Source organism: Pseudogymnoascus destructans, assembly GCF_001641265.1.
Source record: "Pseudogymnoascus destructans isolate 20631-21 unplaced genomic scaffold scaffold_5, whole genome shotgun sequence".
NCBI classification, from domain to species: Eukaryota; Fungi; Ascomycota; class Leotiomycetes; order Thelebolales; family Thelebolaceae; genus Pseudogymnoascus; species Pseudogymnoascus destructans.
In genome coordinates this window covers 1,080,592-1,097,603 of record NW_020167524.1, presented here as the reverse complement: position 1 = coordinate 1,097,603, position 17,012 = coordinate 1,080,592, and the positions used below count along the sequence as shown (strand labels likewise).

Below are 17,012 nucleotides of genomic sequence, written 5' to 3'. Positions count from 1 at the left end.
ATCTTCGGCCGCACATGAATAACCTCTCGAAGTGCAGCTAAGAATCAAACACCATTCACCCTGAGCGACAATAATGGCTTGGTTTACCTGGGCCAACCATATTTGCCAGTAGACCTTGTCCACCTACACCGAGTGACAGCAGTTCTGCATCAGCCGCATGATATATTTCGTCATACCTTGCTCACAAGCGGCGCGACATTACCCCCCTCATTTCACGTCCTATCGAACCCAAAGCGCACCTCAATATTGAGGATCCAACCCGACCACCTCTCTCCAGCAGAACTTCATATGTACTGGCGGGCGACCTTCTTCAGTGCACAGTTGTTCCGATAGGAGCAGTCACTGATACAGTGAGCTTACGATCTTACTTGGGATTCGAATGCAACACTTATTTACTTGATCGGACAATACATTAAGCCTCGCAGTTTGAACAACTGCTGGTACGGTTGTTCGTGCAAGCCAAGACCGAGACGGCGATTGACCATGTCCGAAACGGTTTGTTTTTACACCCTTTTAATCATGTTTGATTCTAACTTTGATTTTTCTTAGTTTGGGGATATATTGGAGGAACAAGTATATATACGCGGTCATATATTCGACGGAGTGGACTACGAAAGAACAATATTCGGCAGGGGGGCATTGATCAGGGTCTCTGATCCCAAGGCAGCGAAAGGCACGGAGCCATACTGGAAATACGACGATTCTGCAGCAGACACGGAACATGTTGTTCCCAAAGGGCTTGAGGTTGAAGTGATACATGGATGGGTTAAGCTGACCAAGTCCACTGGAGCTTGAGTAGCTCGAGCACCTGAAGTCCCTCTCTACGGCCGACCCATAAAGTGATAGAGATATCTTCATTCTTTCCCTCAGGAATTAGCGTGGTCAAGCATTCTGTTGTCGGTTCTTTTTGCTTCCTTTCTATCTCCCATTGTTTGCTGGCCTGGACTGCGTTGGAGAGTAGGCTACCCAAGAGGGCTATCTGGCTAGTTGGTGCTTTCGAGAACATGTATTGAATTTCTAGAGTAGATACTTTCAGCCTTCGCTTGCACATAATGATTTATTCTTGCTTACGTCTGCTTTGCTGGACTATCGGCAATTGACGAGTCTCAGACCCTCTTCTCTGCATTTGTTCTGTCTCAGTTCCCTCGCTGGCTGATAGAGTCTGATCGCCTGTTGGATGACTTAAGCTTTTGTCCCTGCCCAACATCACCAAAACGAACCTTCAAGTCGTTTGCGCTTTCTCGGCGCCGCTTTCTCTTTCTTGGAATTAGAAGCGTCAGCTTGATTTAACTGTATCTCAAGACCATGGTAATCTAGTGCATCTGTTCAGTTCTCCTTTATTATAGTTTGAAGCGAACTAACCTTGTAGAAATGGCTGGGTATTCTCTCGCCTTGGGGTGCTTGCCACAACCTTTCTAATCTGATCACGTGCAATCCAATCACGTGGTAGCTCCTGGGTCTCCATATAGTTCGGCACATTTTCCACAAGGTACTCAAATTGTTGATCATGCAGAGAGATCAATCCTGCAAAAGCCATCGTGCTAAATATAATCTCTGGGCACTTGAGTTTCCGCAAGGCCGACCAGCGGACTTGGCATGCCTCGTCGTCCTCCGATAGCTTCTTGATGTTGTAATTGATCCTCCGAACGGGTAGTGCGCTTCCATCTCGGATACTTCGCGCTATATCGTTTAGGCTCCTTTGAACCTCAACCTGAACCAGGAGTTTAGACACTTTCGTCTGTAGCTCGTCAAAAACACTATCCCCAACATCGCGGAGATTGCAGATGGCTTGGCTAATATCATCCAGTTTCTGATGTACCATTTGAGACATGGCTAGAGCTCCGGCCAGAAATTGACGATTTGATGAAGCCGAGAATGTCGATTTCGTGTTTCTTGAAGCACTTTCAATTTCAACGATTTGAGGATCAGCACCTGTTTCCGAAGGGTGGTGATGAGCGTTTGGTTTCGAAGGTTAGTGATGAGCGTTTGGTTTCGAAGGTTGGCGACGAACGATTTCTTTTAACACCAGTTAGCTGCAGTTACTAAGCTGAAAAGTGGAGAACTGCATCCAGCCAATTTTAATAGTCGATCCTATTGGATGGAAGCTCAACCAGCTCGACGGCTGTTTTATAGTGAACATCGAGTTTTCGAGGCTGAGAAGAATCTCGGCGGTCTAAGCGATCACCAACCCAATGTCTCGCGTCGTTTTAGGGGCCAGTGCGCCGTGCGTCGATTGCTTCATGGATGAGACATTCCATTTTTGGAGATCTGCACAATCGATATCACTCTTACATCAAAGGGTTACTTCCCCCACTTCTGCATGGCGAATCAGTCTCGCCAGCATTCTCTCCAACACTGTCCTGCAGATATGTGCTTCACCCCGCGTTGTTTGCATGATGCACCCTTGGACCTTCTTGAGTATCCAATCGGCCAATGCATGGCGATGGGCTGCTGGTGATCCTGAGCGAGAAGGACCGGCTTCCCCCAACTCCCAGGCCGTTGTTGGTTTCAGGGGGGCTGGTCTTCCATTGATACGATGGGCAACAAGTTGAGAATATATAAGGGCACGCGATTCCCCAGAAGTTCAATCATAAACCTCTGCAGTCTTCAAATCATCACTCATCTTCAAGCTTCTTACTTCTGTCTGTATCTTCCATCACGCATCTCAAGCCACCTGCCAACCCGTTACATTGATCATGGTTCAAGAGATGATTCAAATCGGCCTTTCGCTGGGCAGTCCACGGCCAGCCACCCCACCCACCCCACCCAGTACCCCGACGATGAGCGATAAGGATGCTAGTGAGATTCTCGCCGCTATGAAAATGCAACCCATGTCTCCAGACCCTCATTGTCGTCAGTCTGAATTGTTGCCTTTCGCCCAACAGTTCTTAGAATTTCTCAAGTCTCTCAATTCCACGCAGAGCGCCCCTGCAGTACCCGCTGCCGCAGACGAGGTTAAAGCCGAAGACTCTCCAGAAACGTTTCAGACATACAAGACAGTCAATGAGGTGTAAGTCTTCCTGCTGATGAGGCCTTACCCTGGCTCACAAGATACTGGTGCAGTTGGGATGAAAAGGCGTACAAGTACGTCATTGAGGAGCAACACGAGCCGGAAGAAAAAGTTGATGGACTGGATCGATACGTTTTCATAGAGCGCAGGCGTATTAGTTAGTATCTCCTTCCCACAAATAGTACCCGCTAACGGAAGTTTCCAGTCAAGAAAACCGAAATACCAGTGGTCTATATTGACATTAAGTCGAAATTGCTCCGAGATACCTTGAGGGTTATACTTGCACAGGCTCCTGAGATTAGTCTCAACGAGGAAAGCCTCTCCGTAAGCATGCCCTATCCAACTATCACAATCGACTTTCTCACTTTTTCAAAGGTCGAGCGAAATATCCTATTCCATTATCTCCCAGATCTCGAGGCGTCCCGTAAATGGAATCACGTTGATCCCCAGGACAGCATCATCCGGGAGCATATTGCCCTCCTTATCGATCATATCCATTTATCCTACAAGGAGACGAAAGTACGACTTGCCTCATTGCTAAAAACAGGAGAGATAACCTACGATTTACTCCCGTTTCTTTTCAAACCAAACGGATTGGTGTATACCACTTGTCGCGGGACCAAGAAACCAAGATGCATCAGATTCAAGTCTGGCGAAGCGAAAACAAGCACAACTGGAGTTGACTATTTCCACATCAAAGGAAAATACTTGGAATTTGACGGGAAGGTGCTTGGGAAAGCTCCAATCGAGACTGCCATTCTTGGGTTCTGCGGATCGAGAACTATCAACTCTCTCGAGGCATTCCCTCTCCAACACCACGAAGCAGAGGAGAGCATGAGAGAAACGCTTGTGAAATGCGGTCGCAAGTTTTGTTTCTCCCTAATCGGCACGCAACATCGGCATTATAGAGGCAAGGCCTTTCAAATGAAGAAAAACAAACCCATTGAGATATTTATTAACAGCAGGATTATGGTTGATGCCCCAATGTTTCAGGAGATCAATCCCAATTACACCAGGCCAAGCATCTTCAAGAGTACTAACAGTATCGATTTGTGGCTGTTAGGAGATACAACTTCTAGTAACAAGCTAGATGAATCGGCTATGGAGAGCAGTGTAAACCTTGATGCGCTGACGGAAGAAGATCTTCTAACTTGTAGCCCGACTGTGCTGGGCTTCAGTTTGAACGACAAATTATGGTGTAAGACTTGCGCACCTGCTGTGGCAACATTGCTGATCAGGTACTAGTGGAATTTGCGATTGCAGATATTTCGGGAATTTCGTGGAACGAGTCGCTCTTCAACCAACTGGCTATACCAGACAAGTCAAAGAAGCTTATCGAAGCTCTAACCACGGCCCAGTCCAGTGGAAAAACTAAATATACGTTTGATGATTTTGTGGAGGGAAAAGGCCGTGGCTTGATTATGCTTCTCTAGTATGTCCACCGAAATGATGATCGATATATCCAAGGCTGACACGCTCGATAGTGGACCGCCAGGTGTTGGGAAGACAATGACTGCAGAAGGACTGTCGGAACACCTCGAAAGGCCTCTGTACACAGTAAGAACCTCCATATTCAACCTGGCCCCCATTTGTGCTAACTAGGGAGGTCTCTGCGGGAAACTTAAGCAAGGATGCGAAACTTCTCGAGGCGCAATTGTGTGAGATGTTTGAAGTTGCCGAAAAGTGGAAGGCTTTACTTCTCCTCGATGAAGCTGATGACTTTCTGTGCAGGCGCTCCCACGACTCTAATCACAACTCTCTTGTCTCAGTCTTTTTACGGAAGCTCGAGTATTATAAGGGCATCATGTTACTTACCACGAACCGGGTCAGAGACTTTGATGAAGCAGTACAGAGCAGAATACACGTTGGTATTAAGTACAGCCCCTTAGGCGTTGATACGAGAAAAGCGATCTGGGGGAGCTTTCTTGAAAAGGCAAAAACAGAGACGGGGGATGCAGTGTACAGTGACAAGCAGTTGAACGTCCTGGCCAAGCACAGCCTCAACGGTAGACAGGCAAGTGTCCCTAGTACCGTCGAATGGGTTCCTTTGCTAACACTGTCGCACAGATTAAGAACGCAGTGCGTTCAGCACATGCCATAGCAAGCAGCGATGGAACACACCTATGCTATTTGCACCTAGAGACCGTCCTCGAGGTTGGCAAGGAGTTTGAGAATGATTTCAGAGGTTCAGGAGAGATGGCAAACATGCTTTCCTACGCCTGATCTGTCAATTAATCGAGCTCCATAGCTTATCCTAATGAATAGTGGACTGTACTGTACCACTTGCTTGGATCCATTTTGTTGGTGTTCCCTAGTGCAGCTGAAATTTCTTTGTACTCCGTGAATGCGTCGACAATGACACGCCGTTCATATTATTAGCCAATCCGAGACGTTCTACTTTGGTCGATTGCCAAACAGCACTGGGCACAATTGCTAGGATCTCTGGCACTCCAGCGGGGCCTCGACATGAAGAACGATCGAGTTGCAGTCAATTGAGCCCACACCCCTTGAATGAAGATTCCAGCAGCGTATTAAGGCAACTCTGATTTATGCTGGTGACGAGCACGCACGTACAGGGCGAAAATAGTTCCGTCATTAACCTGTACGCCCGTCTCCACCCAACATTAGATCCTTCCGGTTTGGGTTTGTCCCCATATCATAAATCCAAGAAGGACCAGCCTCCAGCGAAGTAAATGGCCGAGGAAAGGTTGGCAGTTAGCGATGCAACTCGATAAGCGAACCAGGTGCCAGCCAACATCCTTGTCGATGAAGGAGATAATGAGTCGTCTCAAACTCAGTTCACTCCGACATCGAAGATACAATGGAAGCGAATATATTGGATGTCAGCGCATTACGCGAGGCTTATCGCGATAGCATTAGCAAATTATCCAACAGCGCTGTCTATCGCAAGAACGTCGACGATGGTATGCTCGCTGGAGATTGCTACATCTGCATGCGACGCTGGCAAACTGGGGAGGAGGCAGCGACGCTTCGCTGTGAATGTCCTTCCTGGGCACACGAGGCATGCTTGGCCAAGTCCGTTTTCTAGACGGGCGGCTGCCCTACGTGCAGAATGTCTCTTGATTTGATCGATGATGAGACTGTCCTTGCAACGGCGGCAGCAAACGGAGATACAGAAAAGGTCAGATTGCAATTAGAGAATGGGATCCAGCACTCTCCACGAGATACTTCCGATTCGACTCCACTATTGCGAGCTGCGGAGCACGGCCATCGAGACACCATACATCTGCTACTGAAGAATGGTGCCTCAATATCAGAACAGGACAGCTATCAGCGGACGCCATTGCATTGGGCATCGGTGGGTGGGCACGCGGAGGCAGCAGAGGAGCTTCTCTCTCAAGGAGCGGATATATTACCTTTGAACAAGAAAGAGCAGACATTCCTGCACTTGGCAGTGCAGAGCACGTCCGTCGAGACGGTGAGAGAGAGTACTCTTAGAGCAAGGAGCCATGATATCTGCTCGCGACCTCGACGGAAGCTCGGCGTTGCATTTAGCGGCTGATGACGGACATCCGGAGATTATCGACCTCTTGATTGACAAGGGCGCCAAACTTGACACAGTGGACCAACTCGGGCGTACACCGTTACACCGTTCTGCTTGTCTAGGGCATGGGGCAGCGACAAAACTCTTGGTCGACAGAGGGGCAGTGGTAGATGCGGTGGACAATGATGGGCATACTGCGCGTGAATTGGCCGAGGAGATGGACCGGGGACCTGCGATAAAGGCTCTCGACGGGGAAGAGCCTGGTTTCTATATTTATGACGGCAGCATAATTCTACTTTAGGTATTGGGTAACTCAGATCTCCGCGCAACCGTGGGCTGCCGGTCTCAAGGATGTGCAATTACGATAGTTTGATGGTCTATATTGACATCAAGTCGAAATTGCTTCGTGGTGGGATATAATAGGCATACCCCGAGGAATGCATATCACGTACAAGTGCGCGAGTGACGTATATGAAAATAGAACGTTGCTCATGTTGCGATAGAGTCTACCACAGCCCTGAATAGTACGTTTCATTGTACTCCGTTTTCAATTTCTTGTCATTTGTACACCACAGCTCTGTGGTAGGTCGCGTTCGTGTTTACCGCCTTGGCCCTGTTAGTGTTGTGACTGCACCCGAAAACCCCAACTTTCCCCATCGGTTGGGGTTTTTGGACCTCATACTCGCAAGCTGTCATTCAAATATAAACTACTCCATCGTCTACCGTAGAAAATCGAATGCCGATCAGCAGGGCTCTGACAGTTTTACCCCACCCGCTGTCTGGTCTGTGCTATGGATTCTCGTGCTTAGGACTAAGCACGGTTGTTTCTTTCTACCGCCTTGCACTTCTATTTACCGTCCACCCTCTCTCTCAACTCAACCAACTCCCCATATTCACCCGTTTTCTACAAGTGTCTCTATGAGAAGTGTGAGAGACTCCACAGATAATTTCGCAATAGTCACAACAATGGTCTCGTACCCAACCGCCGAACAGCTGCAATAACTTCAAGGAAGGAGTCGATTGCAAGGATAAGTAAGTGGATACCTGGCGTGGGTTCATTGAGACCATCGGATGAGACCATGGGGCGAGACCATCGGGTGGTGGCCCCCATTTTTGGGATGCCAGGATTAGATCTTTGACATCTTCAAGTAGCCGTGGCATGCCACTCTCAAAATTACAAGAGACATTACGCCCCCTCTGTGCCTAATAGACTCTATTACAGCATGAGCAACGTACGAAAACGCCAAAGCCAGAATTCATCTAGAAGGAGAAGCACTTTGACAAACAAGGCATATGAGTACGCGGAGCTATACGGCGCAGATGTTGCCTTGATCATCTACCAGAAGGGGCGCTATTATACTTACGTATCTCCTGGCAACCCATGTTTTCCACCATCCAGGAAAGAAATCGTAGGTTCTCTTCAGACTTCGATGACACTTCACTAAATGATGGCAAGATGAATTCTTTTCCAATCCCTATAAATATGTTGCCACATGACGCCGCCACGAAATGCCGAAGATCCAGAGGAAGTGGGAAGTAGAGAGCAGTGGTGCGCAAATACGAGTTAAGAAGACGGGACGAGGCCCTCACCCCATCGATGATCTCTCCTCACGAAGTGGTCCAATGAACCCATACCAGAGTCAGGTTCATGCAAGTAAATCAAATATGTTGCTATGGTTGGCTCTAGATAGTGCAGAGGTTGTATAAGCGACTTCCATTCATATCTGGTGTCGTTCATAAGTCAGGCTCTGAGTCCTCGCCTGAATCAGGACAGGCCATCTCATTAAATTTTAAGACTGCTGTCCTGCCTGTTCAAATGTGAAGAAGAGACTGCTAACGACGGAATAGACATGTTCGCGGTGGCTAATGGCCAAAAATCGTAACGGATGGGGTGGAGGATCAATAGGTGGAAGGTTATTGGGTGGAAAATTATTGGGTGGAGGTTCAATGGGTGGACGATTATTCGATGGAGGATAAATGGGTGGAAGATTATTCGATGGAGGATAAATGGGTGGAAGATTATTGGGTTGAGGTTCAATAGGAACGGCACGAGTAGAAGTGTTTAGTTAGCCCCTGTCGATCGCGCGGGACCCACTGTGAGGACGCCAGGGACAACGTATAGTGATGATGGCACAGTGAGTACGTACCGGTACGTACCGGTACGTACTGGTCCCACTACGTCATCTTGAAGTTGCACTGCCGATTGTGGCTTTGTGAAGGGTTTCGCAAAGTGCGAACCTAGGATACGTTGCAGTATGAGTCACCGTTGTTCTGGTAGCACCCCACCACCCAAACGCCTCCACGAGATACATAGTCTTACAAACCTGTCTCTATCTTCTAATCCTCGTCAGCAATTCGCATTTCTTTGTCCCTCCCATTTCTCTTCGCTACGCAGTATGAGAGAAGGACAAGAGACGCAGCGTTCTGATACTTCAGAAACCATGCCATCTCCTGCTGGGGAGCATCAAGTTTTGTTTCCGGAACGGTCTCATCCATCGCTGAGGACTGGAAGAGAATTATGGTCTGCAGGAGAGAGGGTTATTCCATCATTCGACTGCAGCCCATGGGACTTTTACGAAAAGTTTATCGAACTTCACACGGGGGGCTCTCTAGTTCTCTGCGATGATAGATCCTCAGTGCGAGTAATTCGTGTGTTTCAAAAGGTTGAATCTGGAAGGACATCTCCAGTAGATACACATGCAAAAAGCACGGTTTGTAGTTCCCCTGCCGACTCCGTCAGATCAGTCTCCTCCCCTCCAGAACCACCCTCCTTCTGTCTCCTCCCTATCAGGCATCAGAATTTTGTTGGTATTTGTGAAGAGTATTTCTTTAATCATCAAATCTTTGCTATTACCGAATATGTTGGATTTTCTCTTGAGACCCTTCTACAACGCGGCATTCGGCCCATGGAACCTGAGATAGCATATATTATCAGCCAAGCGAGTTGAGCCCTAGTCCTTCATCCTAGGTTAATACTAATTCGATAGGTTCTGGCGGGCATACAGTTTATCTGGTCAAGGAAACTCCCCCACCCCCGTATATCGGCACGAAATGTTTTGATTTCTCCGATAGGGGAGGTGAAGATTGGTGAGCAACAAGCCAACCCGAGGTGAATTACCAGACTAATTAAATCCATCTAGATCCTATGGATTTTCCGAGTAGCGATGGCCAAACTTCAGAGAACATGGACTGTTTGAAGACGCTTATGCTATGTATGATGCATGAGCGCAGTGCAGCTCCAGTGCAGCCTTGGTCAGCTGAAGCAGTTCACTTTATGACGGCCACGTCCTGGGCGTCTCCTTATGAACTGTCTGATGTGAGTCTTGCAGCCTGCTGCATTATCTGCTACTAATAGTGTCAAGCACGTATTTATAACTCGCTGTTCGAGTACTGCAGCGGTCCTAAACCCTCTCTGTATGCTGTCTCACTTCCTCGTAACTGAAGATGTGACTTTATGTCAAGGATTCCATAGACGAGAACTTGAGCCTACGTCGAGAGATCCATGGGAGAGGTGAACAACGAGCTCGCTTTCCGCCAGTTCCTGTTATAGTACTTCTTGCTACCGTATTTTACAATGGGTTTGGGTGTTTGGGAGCCTTAAGATGACAAATGTTTTGCTTTAATCTTCTATAGATGTGCATATCTTTGAATAAATGTTTTTCTTCATCCACATTTCAGATTGAATGCACGCCACAAAGAATCGCACCGCGTGATACCAGCCAGCCAAGTGATGTCATTTCTGTCACAGTATAGAAAGATACGATAGTGGGGAAATTTAATCTATTTCATTGTTCCTATAGTACACCCTCTCGAAATGTGTAAGGCTTTATCTTCGGCCGAAAGGAAAAGTCATATTGAAGGGTAAGTTACCATTTTCATTTTAATGTCGACTCCTCTTCAGCCTACTGCCTGCAGAAGACCCTGCATCAGATGTTGGATCAAACACAACAAGCTGGTTATTAATTCCATCCTCCTTGATCAACAATACAGTGTTCGTCCCATCAGTAGTCACTGCTTGGAAGCATGTTTGTGGGAGTAGGAAGTTGAACGAGGTATCAAACGGCCTGATTCCCTTTCTCATGTACTTTTTCGCCACCCGCTCCACCTCAGACGGTTCGGAAGGATCCACCAGAAGACTCCGCTCGGTCATCCATACCTCTCCCTCAAGAATCTTGAACTCAATGCGGATCTTGGAAGGGGGAGGAGGTACTAGCTGTAGCTGCATGTCCAGGTTCTGCTCTCCAGAGTGTTCTGGTGGATCCTCAGTACCTTCAGGGATGCTGGCGAGTCCCTCTGCTATAATTCTCTCAAGGGCAATGTGCGTGTCCCGCCTTCGATCCCTCTCTGACACTTGGAACGAGTCATCCGCCTCTTGTGCATCATTTCCATCACCATTCAGCTGTTCCAGCCTGTCCTGTTCAGACCGTTCTTGTCGAAGCCTCCCCTCTTCTAGTGTGTTCTGTCTGAGCCGCTCCTCATCTGTCTCGAGATCTACCTCTGACACTTGCGTTTCGAGAAATGGAGAAGCTGCCCGTTCCGCACCAGCATTGGGCGGTGGTGCAGGGCTAGAGCGGCGGTGTGTGCTTATCTTCGGCAGCCTACCAAAGAATGCAAAGTATACTGACCTGCGGACAAAAAACGAAGTGATGCTCTCGCCTTGCTCTTCTTGGTCTGACTGGAGATTGCTTATATAGAGAAACCTTCTATCTCTCGCATGAGCCTCCTCGTCTGGAAACCCACATCGGGGGCCGGCCCTGTCTGGACCGTCGCTGACGAGAGCGGGACACGACTGCTCGGTATTCCAAGGTCTGGCGGCTGCAAATAATTCCAAGATCTTTTCGATATGAGATTCAATGTCTCCATCACCGTAATCGTAGCGATCCTGATTTCGCGCTCTTAGTAATGCATCACGTGCAATCTCTCTGTCCGAGGACCGTAGCATTAATGCCGTTATCTCATCGCTTTTAAACCGTAGCTTGTTAGCAAGAACTGCAAAGTCAGATAGTTTAGCTTCATTGGCATTTGGAGTCCTGGCTTTCGCTAGAAGCTTCTTCTTCTTTGTCTTCACCTCCCGAGGGGCAGGCAAATCAGGATAGTCACGCATAGTGTACAACCATAACTGCGGATACGTAAAGTGCCAATTCTTCGACCTCTTCCCCAACTGTGTGGAATATGAGGAGTGAGCATCCTGGACGACGAGTTGGTTCGTTCCGAAAAAAATACTGTTCAAGGCGCTTTGCATCGTGTGTTTTGGAGACGGCATAACCAAGTGTCTCATGCTGCCTGCGCATGCTTCCAAATACTTGAGATCCTCGAAGAAGGTGTAGAGGGATGGTATCAGGCCGCTGATGGTACGCAAACCACTCCAGATGGTCTCGCGGGCCTCTAGGCTAAAGCCAGAAAATATCTGTCCGCTCAGCAATTGGCCATGTAGCGCCTGGGCGTCGCGCTTTGACGATTTGGGGGCCATGAGCTCCACGGCCTTTACTGTGGCTTGGTCTACTATAAGCATCGCTTCTTTGTTGTGATGGAGGAGCCGGGACCAAACATCCTTAATGTGCGTGAGATAGGACAGGACCTCCTGTTTCGAATAGTTTCAGTGATGTGCAAGCTAGATATGCCAATCACAGCAGACTCACATCGTCACATCTCATGCTAATCATCCTATTCAACGTACTGATTCGCATCCCGCCCCACAGGCCGGGAATATCCAATAGATCGTCGAAGGCGGCCTTAAAATCAGGATGACGGGAGACCTGCTCGAGACACCTCGTCCCATGGCCCGACAGACGAGCCCACCATCGCATTTCCGAGTACCGATCCCGCTTTTGCTGATATTTTCGGATCTTGCAATAGATCTCGCCATCTGACGGCGGCTGCTCGTTCGAGTGCTCCTCGATCAAGGCCTTCCTGAGCTCGTCGTCGATATCTGTAATGGCCTGTCAGTAACGGTCACATCGCTCATACGACAAGTGCATACCTGCGAGGTAAATATCCACCGTCCACCATCTCTCCTGCGGAGGTAGGACCTCTCGCGCAGCCAGAACTCGGTGTCGCCCATGGAGGCAGCGGAGTTGGAATCCTGATGGGAATTGAAGTTCGGGATGAGGGTCAGTACCATTAGTCAGCAGCATCTCAGCCGAGACCTGTGAAGCATGGAGGACATCGTCCAGCTGGGACTGATCAATGACAACTGGGATATGGTTCCGCGACACTCGGTCACACTGCCCTTTTTCAAAGCACTTTTTCAGCTTGTCGAGGCTTTTTTGGTTTGGTTCCCTTGGCTCGTTCCATGTGAAGTGTAGGACCTCGAGCCCGACGCGAGCTGTGCCTCTGTACTTGAGCCGGCCTTCTGTCGCCAGTCTCTCCTCCCGGCATGCATATCTCGATGGTAGCATCTTCTATGTCTTTTCTTAGCAATGTAACATGGCTTAAGGTAAAGTTTTGAGCAGGAGGAGGTAAGAGGGAGGAATGAAAAGCAGGGTGGAGGTTTCGGTCAGTTGCGCGTTCTTCAGACCATCCATATTGTGCTGCCCTACGCAGTGAGCTCCTTTCACCTTCCCCCGAATGGGTTAGAATGATCCCCGTCCGTCTGTGGCATTCTACCCTCGTCCATCTTTTGTTCGTCGTCACTCTTCTATCTCTCGTCCGTCTTCTGTTCGTCGCCCGTCCTCTATCCCTCTCAAATCCTCGATCTCTAGACCTACCCTGCCTACCGCTCACGTTGCCTCAACATGAGTTCAGGTAAACGTGGCACAAAAATCGACATGTTAGCGGGCTCAGCTCAGCTGCTGCCTACTCAGCATCCCGAAGCTTCCGCTACGCTACCTGCACTCTCAAGTTCCCCAGTGGGCGACACTCCCGAGAGCGCCAGTAAAAAACTGAAAAGATCTCGCTCTCCGAAGGACGATACAGATCATACGAGCAGTGTCAAGATATCGAAGCCGCCAAGCATAAGTGAATCTAAACCCAGCCCATTTACGGCAAGAAAAGCATCACCATGGGAAATCTACAAGAAACATTTCGATCTCGACCTTAACGGCCCAGTTACTGTGGCACAAGGGAAGGCGGGGCTCGTAGCCGTGAGGACATTTACGGTTGCAGCTGCCGAGAAGGCGCTCTATATGCATGGTCGTGTACGACATCCCAACATTGTCAAGGCTCTTGAAGCCTTCACTACCGAGACATCGTTCTACATTGTCCTCGAGTACATGCCCATCTCCCTCTACCAGATCGTAGAGAGTGCTAAATATCCTACGGAATCGGAACTAGCAGCTATCCTCAGGCAGGTGAGTCACATCCATCAGCCGCGTCGGTCACAGGCTGACAAGGAGCACGGAAGGTCCTCGACGGCTTAATCTATCTCGAAAGCGAGGGGCTCGAACACGGCTCTATCAATTGCCGGAACATCCTCCTTAGCACCGGGGGCGATGTAAAAATTGGTTAGTTGTGGATAATCGGAGGCGGTTCTCTGCTAATGCGAACTCATAGCAAACCAACAATGCTGTGAGAAAACCGAGAAAACTCAGAGAAATCGGGAGCCTCAGGATGTCAGAGCGCTCGGAATCATCACGATGGAATTAATGCAGAAGTACACGCAGGACAATGGAGCAGTCGGCGTAGAAAATTTGGATCGTTGGCCTTCTGACCCCGACGCCGTCACATTCCTTTCCGAGACAACGTCGGCTGCGTCCGCACGCGAATTAAGAAAGGTACGATACCCTTCTCAGCCAAGAGTTACCTGCTGACATTACCAGCATGCACTTCTGCGACATGGTGACCAGAAAGATGTTCTTATGGGGTTGGTTTCTTTAGCTGAAATTTGTGCACGGAGATACTTTTCGTGCAGTGCGTAGTTTCTAACAGGACAAGCTTGGACTTGAACTTGCATCAATTCGGACTGAAAGCAGATGAAGCTTCAACAATTTACGTCCCAGAAATAGTTACATTTGATTCTTTCCTGTGATGTCGTGGTTTGGCTCTTCTATTTGGGCATTGAATACTATGCCGTTCCTTCCCGTACTATCAATTTAAATTTTGATCATGTTCTAGTTTGTTACGTATTGCACGCTGCTCATTTTTCGTTTTCTCTTTTCAGCGTCCTTCATCAAATGATCCACGTAGGCCCATGTCTGGGGGTGGCCAGCTTCTGGCGGCTGCCCCATGTCGATGCGGGGCCCATGTCTGGCGGTGGCCAGCTACTTTCTGGCCCCACCGCCACCGCCCCACATGCACCATGCCTGACATCCTGGTGGTCTTCTTCTGCCACCCAATTATCCTCTTTTGTTCCACCCAATTATCCTCTCTTGTTCCATCTGGTTATCCCCTCTTGTTCCATCGGTGAAAGAGACTCACGGTGAAAAAGAAAGAGACTCACGGTGAAAGTGACTAAACTCCTTCCACCTTCTTCCACAAGATTCTCTGGACAACTATCCTCAGATCCTTTGTTCTTCTGTCTGCGCTTCAACTGCGTCTCTCCAACCCAACCCAACCTTCGCTTGCACTTGATGACCTTCACATTCACTCATTAAATATATCATGGAGGCCACTTACATCTATGTTATTGCTGCAGGCGGCATCTTCACCATTCTCTTTCTCCTCACCCTTCGCCCACACTTCGTGCAATTTATAGAACACATCGTCCTATGGCAGTCTAAATACCTGACGTATCCGCAGATCCTCCAGCGCCATTCACATCTTGGGCCATGGACTCCAGCAGGAGTCGTCCTGCACACCGGATACATTGCAGCCAACGTTTCCTGCCTCGAGTTCTGGAAATTGACGACCACGAAAGTTGGCTTCCGTGCTGCTAACCTAGCCCTGATTAACATGATGCCACTATTCCTCGGAGCCCATATTAGCTTTCTCTCAGATCTGTTTGGCGTCTCCTTGAAGTCATGGCGATTGGTTCATCGCTCGGCAGGCTTAATGTCGTTCTCTCTCATGCTCCTCCATATCCTCATCGTGGTTGCTAGCCGTGTCAGCTTCTCTCTGAGCGTGCCGGAGAATCTCTATGGATTAATCGTATGTCTAAATCTTCAATATGAGGGATGATCATGTCTGACAAACTACAGGGTGGGTCGGCGTTGTGTCTCCTCATACTCCTCTCGATTCCCTTCTTCCGCAAGCCCTCCTACGAGATCTTCCTCCGTATGCATCAAGCTGTGGCCTCACTCGTAGTGTATTCCATTGTACGACATCTCATATCCCAGTCGAACTTCAAATGGAGCTATGTCTACATCTTCGCAGGGGTATTCGTTGCACTGCTCGCCTTTCAATGCGGCGTCGTGATGTTTCGAAACAAAGCTTGGGGTCGCCATTTCCCTCGGGCCTTCATCACTCACATCGACCAAACGGTGATGATCCGGATGACAATGTCTCGGCCCATAGAAGTAAAGGCTGGCCAGTACATCAACTTATGGATTCCCTCTGTCAGCTTCTGGTCTTTCCTGCAAAGTCATCCTTTCGTAGTAACCAACTGGGCCGATGGTAAACAAGATACACTAGAGCTTTTCATCCAACCGAGGAGAGGCTTGACTCGTGAACTCTTCAGTCATGGAACTCTTGATGAGCGCGGCTCCGTACCTCGCCTGGCCCTGTTTAGCGGACCTCATGGAATTAGTGTACCAGTAGGAGAGTATGAGACGGTCCTTATGGTCGCGACTGGCTTTGGTATCGCCGCACAGCTGCCCTATCTCCGCAAGCTCATTCACGGTTATAATAACTGTAAAGCTCGCACGCGCCGAGTCCACTTGGTGTGGCAGCTCCAAACCTTTGGTTAGCCTTAATATAGGGAACTGTATTACAAGAACTGACAAATTCAGATATTGGCCTAGCAGCGGAGTCCTTACTGAACAGTGCATTAGCTGATGACACCCTGGACGACGGTTATGTGCGTATGGTCGTTCATACCCCAAATACTTTGCTGACTTGAGACAGATCCTTTGTATCTCAATCTATCTCGAGTCGGGTAATGGGGACAAGGTTCCTTTCGGTAAACGTGCGACCATGTATCCAGGCACCGCAAACGTCGAAGAGATCCTCCAAGCTGAGTTGACTGGGAAGTATATTAAAAGAGTGCAAGAAACACAGGAGGAGAGAGGCAAGATGCTTGTCATGGGTAAGACACCTTATATTACTAATCGACAATGCTTACAAGACGTAGTATCCGGTACATGCAAGCTCAGAGATCATCTTCGAGCCCTTGTTCGTACACACTTGGACGATGGGGTACAACTGCAGGAACTAGACTTTCAGCCAAAATAACTGGGCTTTGATGGCGAGGTATAGATGGCTTTGGATAGACAGAACTACCTCTTTGGCAGAGTTTTAAAGGGTGTACCATTCAGGGGTGAGAAGGCTGAATTTAGAGTAAATTAATCCTTAAATGGCTCAACCCTTCAAATAAAAGAGAGCTTTGTTCATCCGCGTGTTTGCCAACATAGTATCCATAGTGGCGTTGCGGCCCCAGATTTCTAGAATAAAACTTAGTCTGCA

The 17,012-nt window shown here is 48.6% G+C and overlaps 7 protein-coding genes across 7 annotated transcripts; 5 read left to right on the top strand and 2 right to left on the bottom strand.

The window, feature by feature from the left end:
- Window positions 1-12: 12 nt before the first annotated feature.
- On the top strand, window positions 13-1,172 carry VC83_02568 (uncharacterized protein). Its single transcript, XM_024466228.1, has 2 exons — window positions 13-495; window positions 550-1,172. Exons 1-2 carry the CDS (start codon window positions 484-486, stop codon window positions 793-795), a joined length of 258 nt encoding a protein of 85 aa, XP_024326155.1. The 5' UTR covers window positions 13-483; the 3' UTR covers window positions 796-1,172.
- On the bottom strand, window positions 13-2,079 carry VC83_02567 (uncharacterized protein). The gene is made up of 4 exons (XM_024466227.1): window positions 1,363-2,079; window positions 1,221-1,313; window positions 1,072-1,170; window positions 13-1,017 (listed from the first exon to the last, which is right to left on the bottom strand). Exons 1-4 carry the CDS (start codon window positions 1,829-1,831, stop codon window positions 767-769), a joined length of 912 nt encoding a protein of 303 aa, XP_024326160.1. The 5' UTR covers window positions 1,832-2,079; the 3' UTR covers window positions 13-766.
- Window positions 2,080-2,696: 617 nt separating this feature from the next.
- Window positions 2,697-5,811, top strand: VC83_02566 (uncharacterized protein; the record flags this gene model as incomplete). Its single annotated transcript, XM_024466226.1, has 8 exons — window positions 2,697-3,010; window positions 3,064-3,167; window positions 3,216-3,334; window positions 3,386-4,208; window positions 4,256-4,442; window positions 4,495-4,567; window positions 4,617-5,024; window positions 5,078-5,811. The coding sequence occupies 8 exons, from the start codon at window positions 2,697-2,699 to the stop codon at window positions 5,231-5,233; spliced, it is 2,184 nt and encodes a 727-aa protein (XP_024326159.1). The 3' UTR covers window positions 5,234-5,811.
- A 272-nt stretch (window positions 5,812-6,083) lies between these two features.
- On the top strand, window positions 6,084-6,533 carry VC83_02565 (uncharacterized protein; the record flags this gene model as incomplete). The annotated part of the gene is made up of 1 exon (XM_024466225.1): window positions 6,084-6,533. The coding sequence occupies one exon, from the start codon at window positions 6,084-6,086 to the stop codon at window positions 6,531-6,533; it is 450 nt and encodes a 149-aa protein (XP_024326158.1).
- Window positions 6,534-8,805: 2,272 nt separating this feature from the next.
- On the bottom strand, window positions 8,806-12,576 carry VC83_02564 (uncharacterized protein). The gene is made up of 3 exons (XM_024466224.1): window positions 12,496-12,576; window positions 12,155-12,444; window positions 8,806-12,096 (listed from the first exon to the last, which is right to left on the bottom strand). Exons 2-3 carry the CDS (start codon window positions 12,320-12,322, stop codon window positions 10,396-10,398), a joined length of 1,869 nt encoding a protein of 622 aa, XP_024326157.1. The 5' UTR covers window positions 12,323-12,444; window positions 12,496-12,576; the 3' UTR covers window positions 8,806-10,395.
- VC83_02563 (uncharacterized protein) lies at window positions 12,572-14,384 on the top strand. Its single transcript, XM_024466223.1, has 4 exons — window positions 12,572-13,804; window positions 13,858-13,957; window positions 14,007-14,227; window positions 14,273-14,384. The coding sequence occupies exons 1-4, from the start codon at window positions 13,250-13,252 to the stop codon at window positions 14,369-14,371; spliced, it is 975 nt and encodes a 324-aa protein (XP_024326163.1). The 5' UTR covers window positions 12,572-13,249; the 3' UTR covers window positions 14,372-14,384.
- Window positions 14,385-14,560: 176 nt separating this feature from the next.
- On the top strand, window positions 14,561-16,943 carry VC83_09612 (uncharacterized protein). Its single transcript, XM_024473025.1, has 4 exons — window positions 14,561-16,292; window positions 16,340-16,407; window positions 16,455-16,635; window positions 16,681-16,943. The coding sequence occupies exons 1-4, from the start codon at window positions 15,566-15,568 to the stop codon at window positions 16,779-16,781; spliced, it is 1,077 nt and encodes a 358-aa protein (XP_024328793.1). The 5' UTR covers window positions 14,561-15,565; the 3' UTR covers window positions 16,782-16,943.
- Window positions 16,944-17,012: the final 69 nt, after the last annotated feature.

Excerpts from the sequence above, each read along its gene's own strand:
- VC83_02567 (XM_024466227.1), bottom strand. The coding sequence starts at position 1,831 with ATGTCTCAAATGGTACATCAGAAACTGGATGATATTAGCCAAGCCATC. Across the intron at positions 1,314-1,362 it reads TACCCAGCCATTTCTACAAG|ATTACCATGGTCTTGAGATA; the intron begins GTTAGTTCGCTT and ends CAGATGCACTAG. Across the intron at positions 1,171-1,220 it reads AAAGCGCAAACGACTTGAAG|GCGATCAGACTCTATCAGCC; the intron begins GTTCGTTTTGGT and ends GTCATCCAACAG.
- VC83_02564 (XM_024466224.1), bottom strand. The coding sequence starts at position 12,322 with ATGCGATGGTGGGCTCGTCTGTCGGGCCATGGGACGAGGTGTCTCGAG. Across the intron at positions 12,097-12,154 it reads TTAGCATGAGATGTGACGAT|GAGGTCCTGTCCTATCTCAC; the intron begins GTGAGTCTGCTG and ends TATTCGAAACAG.
- VC83_02563 (XM_024466223.1), top strand. The coding sequence starts at position 13,250 with ATGAGTTCAGGTAAACGTGGCACAAAAATCGACATGTTAGCGGGCTCA. Across the intron at positions 13,958-14,006 it reads CGGGGGCGATGTAAAAATTG|CAAACCAACAATGCTGTGAG; the intron begins GTTAGTTGTGGA and ends GCGAACTCATAG. Across the intron at positions 14,228-14,272 it reads CCGCACGCGAATTAAGAAAG|CATGCACTTCTGCGACATGG; the intron begins GTACGATACCCT and ends TGACATTACCAG.
- VC83_09612 (XM_024473025.1), top strand. The coding sequence starts at position 15,566 with ATGATCATGTCTGACAAACTACAGGGTGGGTCGGCGTTGTGTCTCCTC. Across the intron at positions 16,293-16,339 it reads GTGGCAGCTCCAAACCTTTG|ATATTGGCCTAGCAGCGGAG; the intron begins GTTAGCCTTAAT and ends TGACAAATTCAG. Across the intron at positions 16,636-16,680 it reads AGGCAAGATGCTTGTCATGG|TATCCGGTACATGCAAGCTC; the intron begins GTAAGACACCTT and ends TACAAGACGTAG.